The sequence below is a fragment of the Trichomycterus rosablanca genome, chromosome 23 (genome assembly GCF_030014385.1).
Source record: "Trichomycterus rosablanca isolate fTriRos1 chromosome 23, fTriRos1.hap1, whole genome shotgun sequence".
Classification (NCBI taxonomy): Eukaryota; Metazoa; Chordata; class Actinopteri; order Siluriformes; family Trichomycteridae; genus Trichomycterus; species Trichomycterus rosablanca.
In genome coordinates this window covers 14182667-14205281 of record NC_086010.1, presented here as the reverse complement: position 1 = coordinate 14205281, position 22615 = coordinate 14182667, and the positions used below count along the sequence as shown (strand labels likewise).

At 42.7% G+C, this 22615-nt stretch overlaps 1 protein-coding gene across 2 annotated transcripts in view; it reads right to left on the bottom strand.

Moving 5' to 3' along the window:
- LOC134300842 (uncharacterized) overlaps nt 1–22615 on the bottom strand; it is a 291233-nt gene that overhangs the window by 40699 nt on the left and 227919 nt on the right. For both annotated transcript variants that reach the window (XM_062985271.1, XM_062985272.1), the window contains 3 exons: nt 12583–12692; nt 9205–9279; nt 2483–2576 (listed from right to left, as the gene is read on the bottom strand). In XM_062985271.1, coding sequence (XP_062841341.1) covers nt 2483–2576; nt 9205–9279; nt 12583–12692 — 279 coding nt within the window. The remainder of the gene's footprint in view (nt 1–2482; nt 2577–9204; nt 9280–12582; nt 12693–22615) is intronic.

The window sequence follows — 22615 nt, the reverse complement described above, 5'->3', positions numbered from 1 at the left end:
ATTTTTATACATAGTCACTTTACGGTTAGGACTTAAGGTTTGTGTTTAGTGATTTAACGTTTTCCATTTGCATAGGCGAGGCGGTCCTAATGTAACCGAGCGTCTAGAGTTTGCTGAGCTTATAAAGTAAGAAACAAACTTTACATAGATAAACTATCGAGAGCGTAATACTTTACTGGCTTGTTCTTTGAAGGGGCAGCACAGACTATGGAGAGATGATCACGTGTGTAGAGAAACACACGTTTCTATTGATTATGGAATCCCCAAAGCGACAAAACATCAAACGCTGTCAGCACACTACAGCACAGAAAAGTCTAGCAATCCTACGGCAATTCAGTTAGCAATCGGTTAGTCAAAATGTCCAAGATGTTTAAGTCTAAAGCAGCTAACTCCCAACCAATTCTGTGGACGAAGGGGTGGTCAAAAGATGGACGAGAATTTTCGTATTTGAGACCATCGAGTATTAAGGTAGCTTTGCTGTGTATTGTAGCTTCAATTTATTATACACCGATCAGGCATAGCATTAAAACCACCTCCTTGTTTCTACACTCGTCCATTTTATCAGCTCCACTTACATGCTAACATATAGAAGCACTTTGTAGTTCCACAATTACTGACTGTAGTCCATCTGTTCTTCAATGGTCAGGACCCCCACAGGACCACCAAAGAGCAGGTATTATTTAGGTGGTGGGTCATTCTCAGCACTGCAGTGACACTGACATGGTGGTGGTGGTGTGTTAGTGTGTGTTGTGCTGGTATGAGTGGATCAGACACAGCAGCGCTGCTGGAGTTTTTAAATATCGTGTCCACTCACTGTCCAATCTATTAGACACTCCTACCTAGTTGGTCCACCTTGTGGATGTAAAGTCAGAGACGATCGCGCATCTATTGCTGCTGTTTGAGTCGGTCATCTTCTAGACCTTCATCAGTGGTCACAGGACGCTGCCCACGGGGTGCTGTTGGCTGGATATTTTTGGTTGGTGGACTATTCTCAGTCCAGCAGTGACAGTGAGGTGTTTAAAAAACTCCATAGCACAACACACACTAACACACCACCACCATGTCAGTGTCACTGCAGTGCTGAGAATCATCCACCACCCAAATAATACCTGCTCTGTGGTGGTCCTGTGGGAGTCCTGACCATTGAAGAACAGGGACTACAGTCAGTAATTGTAGAACTACAAAGTGCTTCTATATGTTAGCATGTTAGCAGTGCATATTATCTACACAATCTACACTCATACCTTCCTGCCCAGCTATCAGCTTAGCTCTCAAACTTCTCTATGCGAATGGCTTCAGCGCTTAAAGAACAGCAATTTGTTTTACTCTACCACACACTCACGCCAGCTCAGAACCGGTGCGCCCGCTCGTCCACCTCCAGACGACCTCTTAGCTGATTAACAAGTGCTGGCTGATTAGCCGAGTGACCGCGGACATCCTGAGTGATGGAAAGAGAGAAGAGTTCATTAACTCTTAGTGCATAAACGGTGATGGAGCGCAATACGAGCACCATGAATCCTCACGGGCGATCGCAGCAGCACGCGAGCGGGCGCCGGCGCCTGAACCGTGGCCTCGTTGAACAGAGAACGCAGGCGAACACACACCCTTAGTGAACCCACAACCTTCTACACAAGAGCATAATCATAACTTCAATGCGTAAGAGAACTGCTGTCGAATGTGCTGCTCAAGTTCTGTGTGATCTGATAATAACCTTTACACTATAGTGGGGGTCTTGAACAGACAACCTTGTGATTACTAGTCTAGTACCACTGCCCTTTTAGATGCAGAAAAAAAGTAATAATAATTAAATAAGCAAATTTTAACCGGCACTTTATTTACGCCCCTTTGTGGAGGTTTATGTTACACCTTGTAAACCATAGTGGGACCAGATTGCCACCAATCGTATTTATTTATTCATTCATTCATTCATTTTCTTATCCGCTTATCCAGTTATGGTCATTGGGTGCTGGAGCCTATCCCAGCTTTTCAATGGGCGCAAGGCAGGCACACAGTGACACCCTGGACGGAACGCCAGTCCATCACAGGGCAGACACACATACACACACCCATTCACCTATAGGGCAATTTAGTGTCCGCTACTGATGAAGAAACCTCTTTTGAACCACAAGAGATATTGCAAATCTGATTGCGGCAATCGATCTCTGAGAAAATTCTGGTGTTCTTTGATATGCTACATGACCACCTTCCCATCGGAAAAACTTGCCCTTGATCCAATATGGCGGCTTTCAAGATGGCGGCCATGTTCTAAAAACATAGCCTAAAAAATAGGCCCCCCTCACCCATTACTTGCTGGGGTATTCAGATATGTCATTTTACCTTTCGCTTCTAAAATAAAAGAGTGTCCTGCGACTTTTGACTCACCCTGTACATTCATGTAGGTTGCCAGCGCATGAAAGTGTAAACACAGCCATAGTTAATAATCACATTCCTTTGTTTATACTTTTCTCATTTATCATCCTACCTTTAACTCATTAATCTTTCTGTCCTTGTCCTCTAGCTGGGCTCGCAGCCTCTTCAGGTCCTCCTGGGAGGTCTTTCTGCTCTCCTGGAGGTGCCTGCAATACAGATACACATTTCCATTGAACTGGGACATTATAGCAATGTCATTTAAATGAAAGGACTTGATAGCTGGGAGTCATGAAGGGTAATCAAAAGAATGGAAAAATGACCTTAGTATACCTGATGCCCATCAAGCCTTTTATGTCTATTTCTAACATATTTATAATAGGATATTGTATAAGCTAAGGGCGCTCGGGTGGTAAAGTACGCTACCTCACTTCCGCTGAGATGTGGGGTTCGAATTTCAGCGGTACTGTCGGCGGTATCTGAGCGAGTTTGACAAGGGCCGAATTGTGATGGCTAGACGACTGGGTCAGAGCATCTCCAAAACTGCAGCTCTAGTGGGGTGTTCCCGGTCTGCAGTGGTCAGTATCTATCAAAAGTGGTCCAAGGAAGGAACAGTGGTAAACCGGTGACAGGGTCATGGGCGGCCAAGGCTCATTGATGCACGTGGGGAGAGAAGGCTGGCCCGTGTGGTCCGATCCATTAATGCTGGTTCTGATAGAAAGGTGTCAGAATACACAGAGCATCTCAGTTTGTCACGTATGGGGCTGCATAGCCGCAGACCAGTCAGGGTGCCCGTGCTGACCCCTCTCCAAAGCCGAAAGCGCCAACAATGGGCACGTGAGCATCGGAACTGGACCACGGGGCAATGGAAGGAGGTGGCCTGGTCTGATGAATCACGTTTTCTTTTACGGGTGCGTGTGCGTCGCTTACCTGGGGAACAAATGGCACCAGGATGCACTATGGAAAGAAGGCAAGCCGGCGGAGGCAGCGTGATGGTTTGGGCAATGTTCTGCTGGGAAACCTTGGGTCCTGCCATCCATGCGGACGTTACTTTGACACGTACCACCTACCTAAGCATCGTTGCAGACCATGTACACCCTGTCATTCACAGCAAGAAGGTCCAGGGTTGGATTTCCGGGTGGAGCGGTTTGGGTGTTTTGCATGTTCTCCCGGTGACTGTGTGGGTTTCCTTTAGGAGCTCTGGTTTCCTCCTACAGTCCAAAGACGTGCAAGTGAGGAGAATTGGAGATACAGAATGATGGTCCATGACTGATAACCCTTGTGTAATGAGTAACTACCTGTCCTGTCATGAATGTAACCAAAGTGTAAAACATGACATGAGGAGAAACAAAAACAAACAAAAAGTGCATCAGACATTAGAGAGGAGGTCATCACTGAGGTGCAGCCCGCGCCCCTGTCAAACTCTTTGAACTTCAATCCACAGATTGTCGAGAATGACAACATACAGAGCACCATTTCTTTACGCCCTTAATGGAAAACAAGAGCTATTCATTTCCTCACAAACACATCCATTAGGGATGAGAGGGGTGGTACAGTAGCGGCGCGTCGTCGCTCCGCTTTTGTAAGCGCTAGGTAAGAAGGCCGTACCCACTGACAGGCCGCGACTACGAGTACGCTCTCTCTGCTTCTGTCTCGGAGGTATAATTATCTTCCGGAGACTCGAGCACAAAAGTGGACAGGTTCTCGTCTCAAATCTCCGGATAAAGTGATTACGCCCGACGTCACGCCGGGATTTCTTCATCATGCAAAGTAGTCGGGATGACGGCGTTACGGAGAAACAAGCAGGAGCTGATGAAATAACGCGCTCGCCCGGGCTCGGCGCGGGAGAGTGAGTTAGATTCGCAGCACGAACCTCCGTCTAATGAGAATCCAGCCATTTTTATAATAACTCCCACTTTTGCAGGATAACACCTTACATCACTGTGAACGCTGCTAACACGTCGGCCACCGGAGAGCACGAGGATCGCGGGGAAGATTGCTGATACGATGTCGCTCGACTGCGAGACTCTAAATTAGAAATCAGCACGGCGATAAAGACACTGGAACGAAGAAAATCACTCCGGTACCCGGGCATTCGAGTACATGTTAATACACTCCGGCCTGTGGGACTCTCGGTGGCTAAACAGATGAATCATTTTAATACTTCAGTTTCCTTTTTTATGAGAACCGTACGATTTTTGGACCAAATAAATAATTTTTATGTTCTATGAGCTGCCTTGCTGCCTACCTGGGCAGCTGCCTAAGCAGAGAGGATTGTAATAAGACATCAAACTTATTTTTTTATTATTATTATTATTATTTTCCCCCTTTTTTAGCGTGTCCAATTGCCCGATTGCATCATGCTTGTTCTCCACCAATGCCGATCCCTGCTCCGATTGAGGAGAACGAAGCTAACCCTCACCCTTTCTGACACGTTGGCAGCATGCCGTATGCATCTTATCACCTACTCTTTGATGAGTGAAATGCGGATCAGCACTGTGTACGGAGAGACACACCCTGACAGCACTCTTTTCTCATCTCTGTGCAGGCACCATCAATCAGCCAGCAGAGGTCGTAATTGCATTAGCTATGAGAGAGAGAGTCCCTATCAGGCTTAATCCCACCCAAATCTGAACAACAGGCCGATCGTTGTTCATGTGGCCGATCAGCCTTAGCCGGCAGGCAGAGCTGAGATTCGATATGATGTATTCGAGATCCCAGCTCTGGTTCCAGCGTGTGTTTTTTAGCGCTGCGCCACCTGAGTGGCAAGACATCGACTTACAAGGCAGATTATTTAGACGCACTATTTATACAGCGATTAGGTCACCACAGTTTTCACTTACTAAGCTAACCTCAGGCCATTAAACCAATGGGATGAGGTTGCACAACCCGCTAGCATGCCAGCTAACATCTCCCTCTGTGTACCAAAAACAGTTGTCACTGTCTTTATTAAGACCAGGGTTTTTCAAGCAACCCACATTTTGTCCATGATTTTACTGCGACCCAGGCAACACAAACGAAGCATCAAAGCGAAATATACTTAATTATTAAATATGGTGCCAATTTGGTCCCACTGTGGTTTACAGGGTGTAACGTAAAGCTGCCACAAAGGGGCGTTTGTGTACAAGTTTATTTCGTGTTTGTGCCTGTTAAAATTAGTTTATTTAATTATTGTTATTTTTCATTGTGACCAATTTTTTTGGCCCGCGACCCTTGCCAAGAGCTATTGCTTAAGGCAGTGTTTTTCAAACTTTTTTTTTCTGGTGACCCACATTTTGTCCATGATGTTTTCACGCGATCCAGGCAAAATAAAAATATGTATATTTTTTATAAATGTTTGATGGGGCACTTTATGCAACTTTATATGATGCTAAGTGCAATTTGTCATTGTGTGACCGCACCCTGCTGAGCATCTGAGCTGACATTTACCTTTCTTGAGCCTTCCTTTGAAAAAACGACAAGGGTTTATTCGCCAAATCACCATGACGGGTGGTTAAATGACGTTGTAACTTTCCCGGCTTCAAACTTTCGTTCGCCAGCTTTTCACCACAAATAAGGCACATTGGCTTAGCATCTTTACTTGCACTGGAACAGTTTACAAATCCAAACTTTAAAAAGTTCATCTTTATAGACCCTAGCACTCTTTTTTTTTTTTTTCTTGACTGGCTCAGTAGCAACGCGATTAACTTGTAGCTCACTGCCTTCTCCTCTTGAACTTTCTCCTGTTTGCTTTTGAAGATTGCACACCTTTTCAGTTGTTTTTGGAGCCACTATCTCAGTCTGTCGTTTTCTTGAAAAGAACCTTTCAGTGCTACCGGCAGTTGGCCTATTCATTTTTTAGTTCTGATATATACAGTGGGGCCAAAAAGTATTTAGTCAGCCACTGATTGTGCAAGTTCTCCTACTTAGAAAGATGAGAGAGGTCTGTAATTTTCATCATAGGTATCAACTATGAGAGACAAAATGAGAAAAAAAAATCCAGGAAATCACATTGTAGGATTTTTAAATAATTTATTTGTAAATTATGGTGGAAAATAAGTATTTGGTCAATAACAAAAGTTCAACTCAATACTTTGTAACATAACCTTTGTTGGCAATGACAGAGGTCAAACGTTTTCTGTAGGTCTTCACCAGGTTTGCACACACTGTAGCTGGTATTTTGGCCCATTCCTCCATGCAGATCTCCTCTAGAGCAGTGATGTTTTGGGGCTGTCGCTGGGCAACACGGACTCCACAAATTTTCTATGGGGTTGAGGTCTGGAGACTGGCTAGGCCACTCCAGGACCTTGAAATGCTTTTTACGGAGCCACTCCTTCGTTGCCTGAGCGGTGTGTTTGGGATCATTGTCATGCTGGAAGACCCAGCCACGTTCCATCTTCAATGCTCTCACTGATGGAAGGAGGTTTTGGCTTAAAATCTCACGATACATGGCCCCGTTCATTCTTCCCTTAACACGGATCAGTCGTCCTGTCCCCTTTGCAGAAAAACAGCCCCAAAGCATGATGTTTCCACCCCCATGCTTCACAGTAGGTATGGTGTTCTTGGGTTTTTCTTCTTCCTCCAAACACGACGAGTTGAGTTTTTACCAAAAAGTTCCATTTTGGTTTCATCTGACCACATGATATTCTCCCAATCCTCTTCTGGATCATCCATATGCTCTCTGACAAACTTCAGACGGGCCTGGACATGTACTGGCTTAAGCAGGGGGACACGCCTGGCACTGCAAGATTTGAGTCCCTCTCGGCGTAGTGTGTATACTGATGGTAGCCTTTGTTACTTTGGTCCCAGCTCTCTGCAGGTCATTCATCAGGTCCCTCCGTGTAGTTCTGGGATTTTTGCTCACCGTTCTCATGATAATTTTGACCGCACGGGATGAGATCTTGACCCCAAGGGAGATTATCAATGGTCTTGTATGTCTTCCATTTTCTTACAATTGCTCCTACAGTTGATTTATTCACACCAACCTGCTTGCCTATTGTAGATTCACTCTTCCCAGCCTGGTGCAGGTCTACAATTTTCTTCCTGGTGTCCTTCGACAGCTCTTTGGTCTTGGCCATGGTTAAGTTTTGAGTCTGACTGTTTGAGGCTGTGGACAGGTGTCTTTTATACAGATAACAAGGTCTAACAGGTGCCATTAATACAGGTAATGAGTGGAGAACAGAAGAGCTTCTTAAAGAAGAAGTTACAGGTCTGTGAGAGCCAGAAATCTTGCTTGTTTGTTATTGACCAAATACTTATTTTCCACCATAATTTACAAATAAATTCTTTAAAAATCCTACAATGTGATTTCCTGGATTTTTTTTTCTCATTTTGTCTCTCATAGTTGAAGTGTACCTATGATGAAAATTACAGACCTCTCTCATCTTTCTAAGTAGGAGAACTTGCACAATCAGTGGCTGACTAAATACTTTTTGACCCCACTGTACAGTACCAGTCAAAAATTTGGACACACTTTTTCATTCCTGTGGTTTTTCTTGATTTATTTTTATTTTCTACATTGTACTGTAGATTAATACTGAACCCATCCAAACTATGAAGGAACACACATGGAATTATGTAGTGAACAAAAAAGTGTTAAACAAACCAGAATATGTTTTATATTTTAGATTCTGTAAAGCCATATTTTGCTCTAATGACAGCTTTGCACACTTTTGGCATTTTCTCAATCAGTTTTATGAGGTAGCCACCTGGAATGGTTTTCAATTAACATTTGTGCCTTGTCAAGAGTAAATTTCTGGAACTTCTTGCTTTTTTAATGTGTTTGAGACCATCAGTTGTGTTGTGCAGAGGTAGTGTTGTTAAAATATAAAACATATTCTGGTTTGTTTAACATTTATTTGTTCACTACAGAATTCCATACGTGTTCCTTCATAGTTTGAATGTCTTCAGTATTAATCTACAATGCAGAAAATAAAAATAATCAAGAAAAACCATTGAAGGGAACGTGTGTCCAAACTTTTGACTGGTACTGTATATATTAATAAAAGGTTTGAACAGCAGCAACCAGGCTCAACAGATCTGAGCTGCAGCACTGTAATAAAGCTCGCACTAGCTTGCACTTTAATTATTTATTTAATTATTTATTTATTTTTGGGCGACCCATTTTTCTTGGCTCATGACCCATCCAAGGGTCGCAACCCAGAGTTTAAAAAACCCTGGCTTAAGGTACTGAACTAGTAATCAAAAGGTTGATTACCACGTAGTTGCCACTGTTTAGCCCCCGAGGCAAGGCCCTAAACCCTCAATTGCTCAAACTGTATTCAGTCATAACTGTACGTCACTTTGGATAAAAGCGTCCACTAAATGTAAATAGTAAATAGTTAACGTGGACAATAAAGGTTAATATCAGATCACACAGAACTTAAGGGGCAGAATCGATGGCAGTTCTTATGGACTGATGCTGTGATTATGCTATTGTGTAGAAGGTTGTGGGTTCACTTAGAGTGTGACCCAGGGTTTGAAAAGCCCTGCCTAAGACTACAGCACTCATGCACTGGCCATGTCGTCTTTTAGAGCTCTATGTAGTAGAGCTATGTGCGCTCTTCATGTCAAATCCCTCAGCCATCTAAATGAGAAGAACCACGCCACACATTCGGCTACCATCATTTTAAAACTGAGGTACATCGCGCTACCAAAGAGCGGACAAATTGACGAGCTTGCTGTACACACCATTAGCTTGGTGAGACAAAGACATGCTGAGCGTCTGTACACGCGGCCCGACATGCCCTGATTGGCACGGTAATGTACACTCGATGGAAGAACGCGGCGTCTCAGGCTGTAGACAGACGGTGATAAAGTGTACGAGATGTAAAGGAGTAGGCAGGTGATTAAACTTACGTTTTCTCCAGGCTGATGGTGGTCAGAAGCTCATTCTGCTGTTTGATTCGTCTAGCCAGACTCTCATTAGCAGCCCTGATAAAACACAGATGAGTGTGTGTGAGTTACCAGGGTTCTTATACATATTTTCTAGACTGTCCTCATTTGCTGTTCCTATGTATAATGCTCTTAGCTATACTCTACACATTGCTGCATATGAAGGTTTTTACGATCATTATAAAGGGTTCAGTCTGCTAGGTTTTGCGTAGTTCTGCTGGTCTGTGTACTTGGTGTGTACTTAGTCGTACATGTATGCGCCATCCGATCCACAGCCATTTGCTTACCTATAAATTTAGAGGGTTAAAGGCCTTGCTCAAGTGGCTGCATGGCAGAGCTGGGATTTGAACACTCAACCTTTCAGTTGATAGCCCAAAGCTCCACCCACTAGGTTACCACTGTCCCTAATAACCAAGACATAAAAATCTGTCTTACGTACCAGCCGTACACAGACTCAAAATGGCCAAGACACTGTAAACGTTGCCCAACATACGTATGCACTGAACTCTAGAACTAGATCAGATTTCTTTGTGAATTGCTTATGCAGCCTATGTTGGGCCCTTAAACAAGGCCCTTAACCTTGTCCCTCCCTTGGCACCCTCTAGCAGGCACAATTGCCATTGCCTGCAGCAGACAAGAATGGCCACTAGTCTGCTGGGTGGGAAAAGGCCGGACTAAAAAGGGGGCCATACCTCACCACCAGTCATGGATGAAAAAAGGTAAATCACTGCAGTGCTGTTTCAAAATATAAACGATAGCCTTGCCATAACAGTGAAGGCTTTCTGTGTGGAGTTCGCATGTTCTCCCTGTGTCTGCGTGGGTTTACTCCGGGAGCTCCGGTTTCCTCCCACAGTCCAAAGACGTGCAAGTGCGGTAAATTGAAGATACAAAATTGTCCATGACTGTGTTTGACATTAAACTTGAACTGATGAATCTTGTGTAACCAGTAACTACCTGTCTTGTCATGAATGTAACCAAAGTGTGTAAAACATGATGTTAAAATCCTAATAAATACTGTAAATAAATGCATTATTATAGCAAAGAGCTATAGCCCAACCTGTTAATGCGTATAGTTTTGGGTCACATGGTGTCAAAAAGAAAGGCAGAGGAGGAAAGGCAGAGAGAGTCCGTGAGAGCTCCCCCTGCATGCTCACTTGCTTTCAATCATTATATATGAAGAGAAATGACTCAAAAATGGAGATGTACAGCATCTCAGGACCCTTTCACTTTCAGATAACGTTCATTATGTATTATGTAGAGCAGCAGAGGCGTCGTTCATTCAGCACCGGCTCTATCATTAAACTTCTGCAAAAAAAAAAATCCATCTCTTAAGCGAGCATAAACGCCATCCAGGTCAGACACGAGTCCCCGGGACGATAATTGGGGGCGATAAAGCATTACTAAACAGCATGTAACAACAGTGATCATGGCCTCGATGGCTTTCATCACAACTGATTGTGTCATGATTGGGCTTAAATTGCAAATCAAAGGCTGCAGCTGTAATCAACAGAGAAAGAAAAAGCCGGAGTGGAACAGAAAGTCAGGGAGAGAGAGAGAGAGATAGGCAAAGCAAATACGAGCTTCTGTACAAGGGGACTTTTGAGAATGAGAGCTCTAAAGATAGATGACCTTTGTACGCAGCGATTCATGGCTGCTTGATTTCCTTCTTTTTGACATTTCTTAACTAAATTAATGTAATAAATTTATTATTCAACCGAGCCGGGTGACGTGGGTGGCCTTGATCAAGTGCCGAGCCGGGTTGTACGTTATTAGCCGGGGTGCTTATGTATTACTTCAGATCTGACTGTTAAAAAGATCTTTAGTCTTTTAGAAACTATCAAAAACAGCATGTTTTATGAAAGTTATTTGATGTGCGTGAGGGGCAAATCTGTGGAATATTGATGGTAATAACAACCAGGAAGGGAAGAGAAACGAGATGAAACGAGGATGGAGAAATAAAAGCAGGAACAGAAAAGGCCTGTACGTTAGTTATTAATTATGAGGTGGTTAAAGGGAGAACCGGGGTTAGGGTTAGGGTTAGGGATAGGGATAGGGTTAGGTTAAGGGTTAGATTAACTAAGTGTGTCCAACCAAAGGATGTGTCTTTTTAACGAACAAAATACCACATTATATAATCAAAAGTATGTGAATAGCCCCTCTAATGATTCAATTTGGTGTATAGCCACACTCATTGCTAACAGATGGGGTAGCTTTTTCCTGTCCATGTCATTTTACAATTACAGCATTAATATACAGACGGTTTCATCCAATTACAATTGGTGACTTACAATTGTGGCCATATACAGTCCACACAGTTCAGGGTTAAGGTCTTAAGGTGTTCAAGGGTTCAACAGTGTCAATGTGGAACCCTTCTGATAACTATGTAGCCAGTCATCAAGATCTTAATAGGCTGACGCGCCACTTAAGTGCCCATACCTGATATACTGTATATCGATCAGCCATAACACCTCATTGTTTTTATCAGCTCCACTTACCATATAGAAGCACTTTGTAGTTCTACAATTACTGACTGCAGTTCATTTAATTCTCTACATACTTTTTTAACCTGCTTTCACCCTGTTCTTTAATGGTCAGTACCCCCACAGGACCACCACAGTGTAGGTATTAATTGGGTGGTGGATCATCCTGCAGTGACACTGACATGGTGGTGGTGTGTTAGTGTGTGTTGTGCTGACATGAGTGGATCAGACACAGCAGCGCTGCTGGAGTTTTTGAATACCGTGTTCACTCACTGTCCACTCTATTAGACACTCCTACCAAGCTGGTCCACCTTGTAGATGTAAAGTCAGAGACGATCGCTCATCTATTGCTGCTGTTTGGTCATCTTCTAGACCTTCATCAGTGGTCACAGGACGCTGCCTACTGGGCGTTGTTGGCTGGATATTTTTGGTTGGTGGACTATTCTCAGTCCAGCAGAAACAGTGAGGTGTTTAAAAATTCCATCAGCGCTGCTGTGTCTGATCCACTCATACCAGCACAACACACACTAACACACCACCACCATGTCAGTGTCACTGCAGTGCTGAGAATGATCCACCACCCAAATAATACCTGCTCTGTTGTGGTCCTGTGGGGGTCCTGACCATTGAAGAACAGCATGAAAGGGGGCTAACAAAGCATGCAGAGAAATAGATGGACAACAGTCAGTAATTGTAGAACTACAAAGTGCTTCTATATAGTAAGTGGAGCTGATAAAATGGACAGTGAGTGTAGAAACAAGGAGGTGGTTTTAATGTAATGGAAAGGTGAAATACTAACATTTTTGGCAATATAGTGCATATGTAGGAATGTCTGTAGGTGCAGACGGGTGCAGTTTTGTACCTGTGTTCTTTGAGCCAACTGCTGATGTTGGTCGCTAGCTGTGCTCTCTCCTGCTGGAGGTGAGTGTTTTCGGCAAGACTTTCCTCAAGAGTCCGCTTCAACCGCTGCAGCTGAGTAAAACAGACCACACATTAAAACCTAACACCAGAGATGGGGATTCGAGTCTGTGACTAGAGTCTGAGTCGCACGTAAGTCGCGCACACAGCGACTTCAGACTCGTTTCAAATGACTCCGACTCAACTCATGACTATATACAGGGGTTGGACAAAATAACTGAAACACCTGTCATTTTAGTGTGGGAGGTTTCATGGCTAAATTGGACCAGTCTGGTGGCCAATCTTCATTAATTGCACATTGCACCAGTAAGAGCAGAGTGTGAAGGTTCAATTAGCAGGGTAAGAGCACAGTTTTGCTCAAAATATTGCAATGCACACAACATTATGGGTGAAATACCAGAGTTCAAAAGAGGACAAATTGTTGGTGCACGTCTTGCTGGCGCATCTGTGACCAAGACAGCAAGTCTTTGTGATGTATCAAGAGCCACGGTATCCAGGGTAATGTCAGCATACCACCAAGAAGGACAAACCACATCCAACAGGATTAACTGTGGACGCAAGAAGAAGCTGTCTGAAAGGGATGTTCGGGTGCTAACCCGGATTGTATCCAAAAAACATAAAACCACGGCTGCCCAAATCACGGCAGAATTAAATGTGCACCTCAACTCTCCTGTTTCCACCAGAACTGTCCGTCGGGAGCTCCACAGGGTCAATATACACGGCCGGGCTGCTATAGCCAAACCTTTGGTCACTCGTGCCAATGCCAAACGTCGGTTTCAATGGTGCAAGGAGCGCAAATATTGGGCTGTGGACAATGTGAAACATGTATTGTTCTCTGATGAGTCCACCTTTACTGTTTTCCTCACATCCGGGAGAGTTACGGTGTGGAGAAGCCCCAAAGAAGCGTACCACCCAGACTGTTGCATGCCCAGAGTGAAGCATGGGGGTGGATCAGTGATGGTTTGGGCTGCCATATCATGGCATTCCCTTGGCCCAATACTTGTGCTAGATGGGCGCGTCACTGCCAAGGACTACCGAACCATTCTGGAGGACCATGTGCATCCAATGGCGGTGCCGTGTATCAGGATGACAATGCACCAATACACACAGCAAGACTGGTGAAAGATTGGTTTGATGAACATGAAAGTGAAGTTGAACATCTCCCATGGCCTGCACAGTCACCAGATCTAAATATTATTGAGCCACTTTGGGGTGTTTTGGAGAAGCGAGTCAGGAAACGTTTTCCTCCACCAGCATCACGTAGTGACCTGGCCACTATCCTGCAAGAAGAATGGCTTAAAATCCCTCTGACCACTGTGCAGGACTTGTATATGTCATTTCCAAGACGAATTGACGCTGTATTGGCCGCAAAAGGAGGCCCTACACCATACTAATAAATTATTGTGGTCTAAAACCAGGTGTTTCAGTTATTTTGTCCAACCCCTGTATATGTGACGTCATCACGTACATGACAGCGTCTTGGTACCGAAATTTCTTTGAGTGTTTGAGCGTTTCTTTACCTAATAAACCTGATTTTATCATCGTACAGCCGCTTTGTGATGTCCTCACGTGGTGTTTTATTGTTTGTGATTAACGGTGTAAAAGTTAACGAGCTACATTTGTGTTTTTGGTGGATTGTGCTGCGTTTCTGGACGTTCACTGGCTATTCTCACATTACTGCTAGTTTTTTTTGAAGATGAATGAAACGTTGATCCGACATCATTTTGATCGTGTCATATTCTGCTCTATAATAACGCTCCGGCCGTCTTAACCCGCAACGCACGCAATGGGTAAATGTTCCAGCCGGCTTCCGGTGTAGTGATGAAGCGTCGCTCCCTACTCCCTACACAGTTTGAAGTTCACTTCATTTGAACATTTTCGTTACCTTTGGATTGGAATCTCACCTAAAATGGTGGAATACCCTACGTAGTGCACTTCACAGGAACAACTGGGGTGAATGGAACACTTCTAACGAATTGCTAATGGTTGAAAGAGAGCTTTCTGAACCAATCAGACTTGCTGATTAAAATTTTTAGTAAGAAATGCATTGTTAGTTATTTGCATGTATTTAGTTTGCAGCGTCACACAGACGATGTGTCAATGAAACGCTTGATTGGCTTTCTAACGAAAAGTTTGGAGGTTTTTAATTATGAGCACATTTACAAAATAACGGATTATATTCCTAATGGGACACACGGTTATAAATTTAATAGCGTGACTTGACTCTGACTCATATTTTGTAACTTGTGAACTTCAGACACACACACTTTTGTTACACTGAACTGTGGATGACACCAGAAATCTCTATACCTATACAAATGGTCTGTGTGAAAACCTAGTGATCTCTCTACATAGATGCATTTTACGTTATCCTACATGCTCCAGAAAAGAAGACTGTATGAATTCATAGATACCTTAAAATGCTGCCTACTAAGGTGCCCGAATGCAAAGCGATAATCTGACTGAATAACGATTACAAATATGAATGCGGCTGAATGCGGACCCTTGAGCAAAGTTTTTAACCCTCCCTCTCAGGACCCCACAAAACCCCACATGACTATAACCACCCCCCACCCTATACTGGGGTGTTTGCATTCATCCATCACACCTTCTGCATGCTAAATCCAGCACTCATGTTGCTTTTTTTATGCCTCTGTTTAATTCGGCTGCTCTGCTGATCATAAACACCAGCCGGCCTGGAGAGCCGATGCCGCCGGACACATTTGTAACACATTATCCTGGTTGGCTTTGTCTGTTTTAAGTTTAGCCAGGGTCTCCCTCGGTTTTATTCCAGACGTACAGCAAAGAAAAATGTGTTCGTGTGTGTACTTCGTGCGTGAGAGAGCAGACTAGAGAAAAAGTTTCAGACTGATCCTGATGGGACCGTCTTGTGTTTTTTAAATAGAGAAAAACAACAATAAAAGGTCAGGGAATTCACTAATTGAATCCCTCTCATTAGAAGCACACCCCCGCGAGGACTCCGGAGCGGCGTATATGCTTAGCGTAATAAACTAGTAAATCTAAGACATGGGAAAGCTGAGGGCATTTCTTCCAGCATACTGAATCAATTAATGGCATGTAGCGGGAAAGCCTGATGGTAGGGAAGGAGAACGTCGAGAGCGGATTCCTGGCTGAGGTATGTGGTGTTAATGTTGCAGAACAAGGGATTTTGGGTGGGTGCCTGTATGGTGATCGTGTTTTGCTCTCTTTGGGATATGAACTGCTATGAAAATGAAAATTCAGATTGATGTTTTCGCAAAACAGTTTCGTATAGAAATGCAAAATGACTGCAGTAGCCTTGCTGCCTACTGCCTACCTGGGCAGCTGCCTAAGTAGAGAGATTCTAATAAGACATTGAACTAATAAGGCAGATTATTTAGACGCACTACTTAAACAGCGATTACTGTGCTTACTAAGCTAACACAGGTAGCCTCAGGCCATTCAGACCAATAGGCTGAGGTGACACAACCCCCTCCCTTCGTGTACCGAAAACTGTTCAATTGTCATATACACCAATTAGGCATACCATTATGACCACCTTCCTAATATTGTCCCCTTTTGCTGCCAAAACAGCCCTGACCCGTCGAGGCATGGACTCCACTAGACCCCTGAAAGTGTGCTGTTGTATCTAGCACCAAGATGTTAGCAGCAGATCCTTTAACTCCTGTAAGTTGTGAGGTGAAGCCTCCATGGATCGGACTTGTTTGTCCAGCACATCTCACAGATGCTCGATAGGATTGAGATGTGGGGAATTTGGAGGCCAAGCCAACACCTCAGACTCGTTGTTGTGCTCCTCAAACCATCCCTGAACCACACGGGCCAGCCTTCGCTCCCTACCTGCATCAGTGAGCCTTGGCCGCCCATGACCCTGTCGCCAGTTTACCACTGTTCCTTCCTTGGACCACTTTTGGTATGTACATACAGCAGAATCAGGACAGATCTTATCTTGAGAGAAAAGAAGCTCAGACAGACACCACAACATGCCAGAACATCTGCTCTTCCAAGTACAACTCAAGCCATTATGAAACTAATGGTTAAAACATCTGTATCACAGTTTCCTTCGTACTTCAGGCCTGGCAGCGTTTAGGGGTTTTAAACCTGCAGCTGGTGGGCATGTGGGTTGCATTTCTATACTTTAGGCCTATTAATACTACTGATTACAGAGCATGTGCGGTCCACATGAGTGCTTTTAATTTCTCTTGCTGCCTGTTTGGTCCAGCCAACTACCACAGACTTGGCGCAGTGGTTCTCAACCTGCAGCATATTGGCCTCCTGCAGCCTGTTACACTGAGACGTGACCCATGAATTTGTACCTCTGTAAAGCCAATTTCTAAATTTAGTCCATTCGGCGAAAGTATTTCAGACTAAAGTAGCATTGTGCTAGCCCACTACCTCTGAGATATCAATTCAAATCTCAGATAAAGAAGATGAATGCCTTTTTTTGTCATATATACATACAGTCCCTGACAGAAGTTCTGTCGCTTATCCATGTTGTGGAAACAAAAGCTTATAACCTGACTTTAAATTCATCCATTGGTTTTAGAAATGACTCATATGAAAGCTGAAACCCTCCCAAATGAGGTTTAATTTACGAAAATAAATTTGCTTAACTGCAGAAATATTGATCATTTAATGAACACAGAAAGGTCAGATTTTGGCAAGACAAAAGTTTTGTCGCCCACAGAAAGTAATGTGAAAATCAAACAAATAATTTACTTCAAATACAAAGATATGTTTTATAACATTGGTGAATGAAGTTGTGGTGCTATTAGAGCAATATTTAATATTTTGTGTGACTTCCATGAGCTTTAAGGACTGCATCCATGCGGTTCGACAATGATTCATACAATTTATTGATGAAGTCATCAGGAATAGCAAAGAATGCAGTCTTACATGCCTCCCAGAGTTCATCAAGATTCTTTGGTTTTGTCTTCCAAGCTTCCTCTTTCATCCTACCCCAAACATGCTCAATGATGTTCATGTCTGGTGACTGGGCTGGCCAGTCCTGGAGCACCTTGATCTTCTTCGCCTTGAGGAACTTTGATGTAGAGATGGATGTATGAGATGGAGCACCATCCTGCTGCAAAATTTGACCCCTTTTATGATTGGGAATGTAAGAGGTAGCTAATACTTCTTGATATTTTAGGCTATTGATATTGCCTTCCACCTTGCAAATGTTTCACACACCCCCATACTGAATGTAACCCCAGACCATGATCTTTCCACCACCAAACTTAACAGTTTTCTGGGTGAATCTTGGATCCATACGGGCTCCAGTAGGTCTCCTGCAGTATTTGCGGCGGCTGTGGTGTAATTCAACTGAAGATTCATCTAAGAAATCCACCTTCTGCCACTTTTCCAGCGTCCATCCGTTTAGCAGGCTGTGGGCCTTGGCAAATGCCACACGGTTTTTTAATTGCCTTTTGTTTAGTGCTGGCTTCTGGGCACTGATTCGACCATGGAGGCCATTTCGAGACAGAATCCTACAAACTGTTCTAGTTGACACAGGGACTTGAGGTGACCAGGCCTGGTGGAGCTCTGCTGCAGTGGAAGAGGGGCTGGCTTTGGATTTTCTAACCAACAAACGTTCCTCCTTAGCAGTTGTCTTGCGGGGTCTGCCGGACCTGGGCTTGTCAAAAACATTTCCAGTCTCTTCAAATCTTTTTTTAATTCTTTGTACTTGACGCTGAGACACATTAAAGGTGCCAGCCACCTCTGCAGTGGATCTGGTCTTCAGCCTCTTGATAATCAAGGCTTTTAAATGATCAATATTTCTGCAGTGAAGCAAATTTATTTTCGTAAATTAAACCTCATTTGGGAGGGTTTCAGCTTTCGTATGAGTCATTTCTAAAACCAATGGATGAATTTAAAGTCAGGTTATAAGCTTTTGTTTCCACAACATGGATAAGCGACAGAACTTCTGTCAGGGACTGTATACACGTGTACAGTACAATGAAAGTCTTTTTCCGCATATCCCAAAGCGCAGGGTCAGCCACTGTACGTCGCTCCTGGAGCAGACAGGGTTATGGGCCTTGCTCAAGAGTCCAACAGTGGCTGCATAGTGGAGCCTGGATTCTGATTGATAGCCCAAAGCTCTACCCCCACAGGACCATCACAGAGCAAGTATTATTTGGGTGGTGGATCATTCTCAGCACTGCAGTGACACTGACATGGTGGTGGTGTGTTAGTGTGTGTTGTGCTGGTATGAGTGGATCAGACACAGCAGCGCTGCTGGAGTTTTTAAATACCATGTCCACTCCCTGTCCACTGTATTAGACACTCCTACCTAGTTCCTATGTTCTAGCTAAGAAATCTATGTTAATGGTGGAATCTTCCACCTAGCATAGCCAATTAGTCTTCCGCTGCTGTAGATCGCTATTGCGTTTAAGGAGGGTATATCTGCCTTCTCCCTTGACCCCTTGTTTTTCGGCCATGCCTTCGGTAGATTCTCACACAAGGCTCCTCCACTTCTGCACAGACGCCTCGGTCTGCTAACCAGGGTCCTTGCACAGCATTGAATTACCCCACCTACTTAGTCCGGTCTTTTCCCACCCAGCAGACTCGGTGGCCAATTTTTTTCTGCTGCAGGCACTGCCAATTGTGACCGCTAGATGGCGCCCGGCCGACCGGTAGCAGGGTTGCGATTCTAACCCTTTTTTACTCATAAGGAGTTTTATTAAGGGTTTTGCCACCATAACCTTCCTACTCCTGCCTCCAATAAGCACAGTAAAAATTCTTACGTGGTTTGTTGTGATGCAAGAAACCGAACCAAGAGGAAAACTCAACGAACTCATCGACTGATTCAGACCAGAGTGAGCAAACAAACTACGAGTGTGAAAACACCCCTGGTCTTGATGTACGTAACCAAGAACCAGGAATCCTTTCAGAACCTTTCAGACCCATCATTTCTATAGCCGCGCAGTAAGAGAGCCATTAATTCAGATTTAATTATTGAACTTGTCAAACTGTATTTCAGTCAACGAGTGCACTCTGGGGTGCCCTTAATGACAGTAATTACCAGTCGTAAAAAGACTCATCTGAAATTAACATCTCTCCTTGGTCTTTATAAGGAAAATGTAAATAGGCCAGAAGTACAGATGTTATGATTAGGCCTGAATTGCGCAGGCTTCCTTTGTTTCCGTGCGTGTCAGACCGAACAATAGGAGCTCGACAAAACCACAGAGGCTCTAATTTCTTCGAGCAGGAGCGCCGGGGCCTCTCTGTACCAGCCACATGCTGCTTAACATTTAGATTGTTTCTCCTAATGGGGGGGCGGAGTGACTCGGAGCTGTGTTTTATAGGAGCGAGTGATATCAGGGCCAGGAAATGGTTTTCAGGTATCATCAGCAAGAGGCTAAAGCCTGAGCGGCGAATAGCATGCTAATCAAATCAAGTACATATAATTTACAAACACAGTTATTGCTATTAAACAGTTTTAGTCGAAGGCAAAAGCAAAAGAAAATAGACACATATTGTTTTGAAGCTAAACACTGTACCGTCTTAGCCATAAGCGCTACTATTGTAGCTTATTTTTATGTTTAAATAGGGCGCTTGGGTGGGAAATCCCAAGCCCAGCCCAACTAAAGACAAGAAAGGTTGCATCAGGAATGACATCCAAAATAAAACTGTGCCAAATCAGGTACACAGATCAGAATGATCCACTGTGGCGACCCGTAAAAACAGGAGCAGTCAAAAAATCCCATTGGAACCCCATTCCAAAGCCATCAATCCATTGTTGTTCCCGATCCCAAACAAGTTTTCCCAAGTCTTGTCTGTGTTAATTTGTGCACATCTTTGTTAGAAGATAATTTGTAGGGCACTCAGTTGGCGCAGCAGGATATTCCATTAGAGTTATAATCTCAGCTCTGCTACTGTTTGGCAGTGCCAGCAGCAGAAAAAATTGGCCACCAGTCCGCTGGGTGGGAAAGACGGTACTAATAAGAGGGTGGGGTCTTCAACGCTGTGTAAGGACACTAATTAGCAGCCCGAGGTGCCCGAGGTAAATTCTAAATGTCTGTTTTACCGCTGTGCCACCTAAGCGCCTGACATTAGTGTTCAAGAAAATAGAAAACATTCCAGTATAATAATAATAATAATAATAATAATTAATAATAATAATAATAATGATTAATAATAATAATAATAATAATAATAACAATAATGTAATATTAATAATATTATTATTAATAATAATAGCAATAATAATAATGATAATATAATAATAATAATAATAACAATAATAATAATAATGATAATAATAATAGTAGTAATAATAACAATAATGATAATAATAATAATGATAATAATAATAATAATAATGATAATAACAATAGTAGTAATAATAATAAGAACAATAATGATGATAATAATAATAATAACAATATGATAATGGTAATAATAATAACAATAATGATAATGATAATAATAATAACAATAATGATAATGATAGTAATGATAATAATAATAATAACAATAATGATAATGATAATAATAATAATAACAATAATGATAATAATAATAATGATACAATAATAGTAGTAATAATAATAACAATAATGATAATGATATTAATGATAATAATAATAATAACAATAATGATAATTAATAAGAATAATAACAATAATAATAACGATAATAATAATAATAATAATAACAATAATGATAATGATAATAATAACAATGATAATAATAATAATAACGATAATAATAATAATAATAATAATAAATTCACAGACTAAAAAGCTCAAGGAAATAAAAAGTAGCATTTTCTTTTAAAATTCAAATGTCTAAACTATTTCAAAAACTATTTATTACTTAATTGCTATACGCCTCTGATATTATTGCTAGCAAAAGTAATTCATACAAAAATACAGTTTTATTTTTGTTTTTGTTTTTAAAGCTACACAGCTTGCCAGAGCAAATATATGTAAGTTATTTACTGATATGAATGATAGTATGGTAAACAACACAGTAAAAGACTGAATGATTCTTCACTAGCAGTTCAGTTTTATATTGAGGAAATGACTGAACCTCGATGTTCTGTTAGCATTATTTTTCTCTATGGTAAATATTATTAGCCGGTCTGTTAGAAGGGCTTCACACGGGGGCATGTGTGAGCTTTTTTAATGATGTGTATTCCCTCCTGTAGTCTCTTCTTTCATACAGCGATGTTTAATAAAGGCGGGAGCGGTAATCGGACTGCCTGGGCCATCACGCCGTCACCTGCTCGACTGTTTGACAGCTTATTCCGAAGCCCCGCAAAATAGCTCCCCCTCCTCCCCAAATCCATCTCTGCTTAATAACCAAAAGCAATCTGTGCATTGCATTTTTGTGCGAGAGGACGGGCGGAGACGCCGAGGCGAGGCGCTCAACCAGCGACAGATTAAAGACGGGCGATTATAACTGAAAAAAAAAAACGTCAAAGAAAGACGCAGACGAGCGAGGATCACTGCGATGTTTCAATTATAATGTTCTTCATACAGAGAACGTATTACAGAGACACCTGTCTGCTGAACGTCAGAACCACAGGGGAGGAGGTCGAGCTCTCGTGTTTGTAAATTCGGTTTATTACAGTTTTCCTTCATGTCATGCGCACGTCTCTGAGAGAGTTGAGGTACGCCGGTGTTCACATGAAGTCGTGCAAAACATCTGGAGAGAAATATGCAAAATTCTGTAGATGAATTCTAATGAAAGTTTCAATCTTATACACCTGTGCTGTGTTTACAGGTCCAATTCTACAACCCCAAATCAGAAAAAGTTGGGACAGTATGGAAAATGTAAATAAACCTCCGTTCCTGCATTTCAGGCCTGCAACACATTCCAAAAAAAGTTGGGACGATGGCAATTTAGGGCTAGTAATGAGGTGAAAAAACTAAATAATGATGTGATTCCAAACAGGTGATTGTAATCATGGTTTGGTACAAAAGCAGCATCCAGGAAAGGCTGAGTCTTTGATGAGCAAAGATGATCAGAGGATC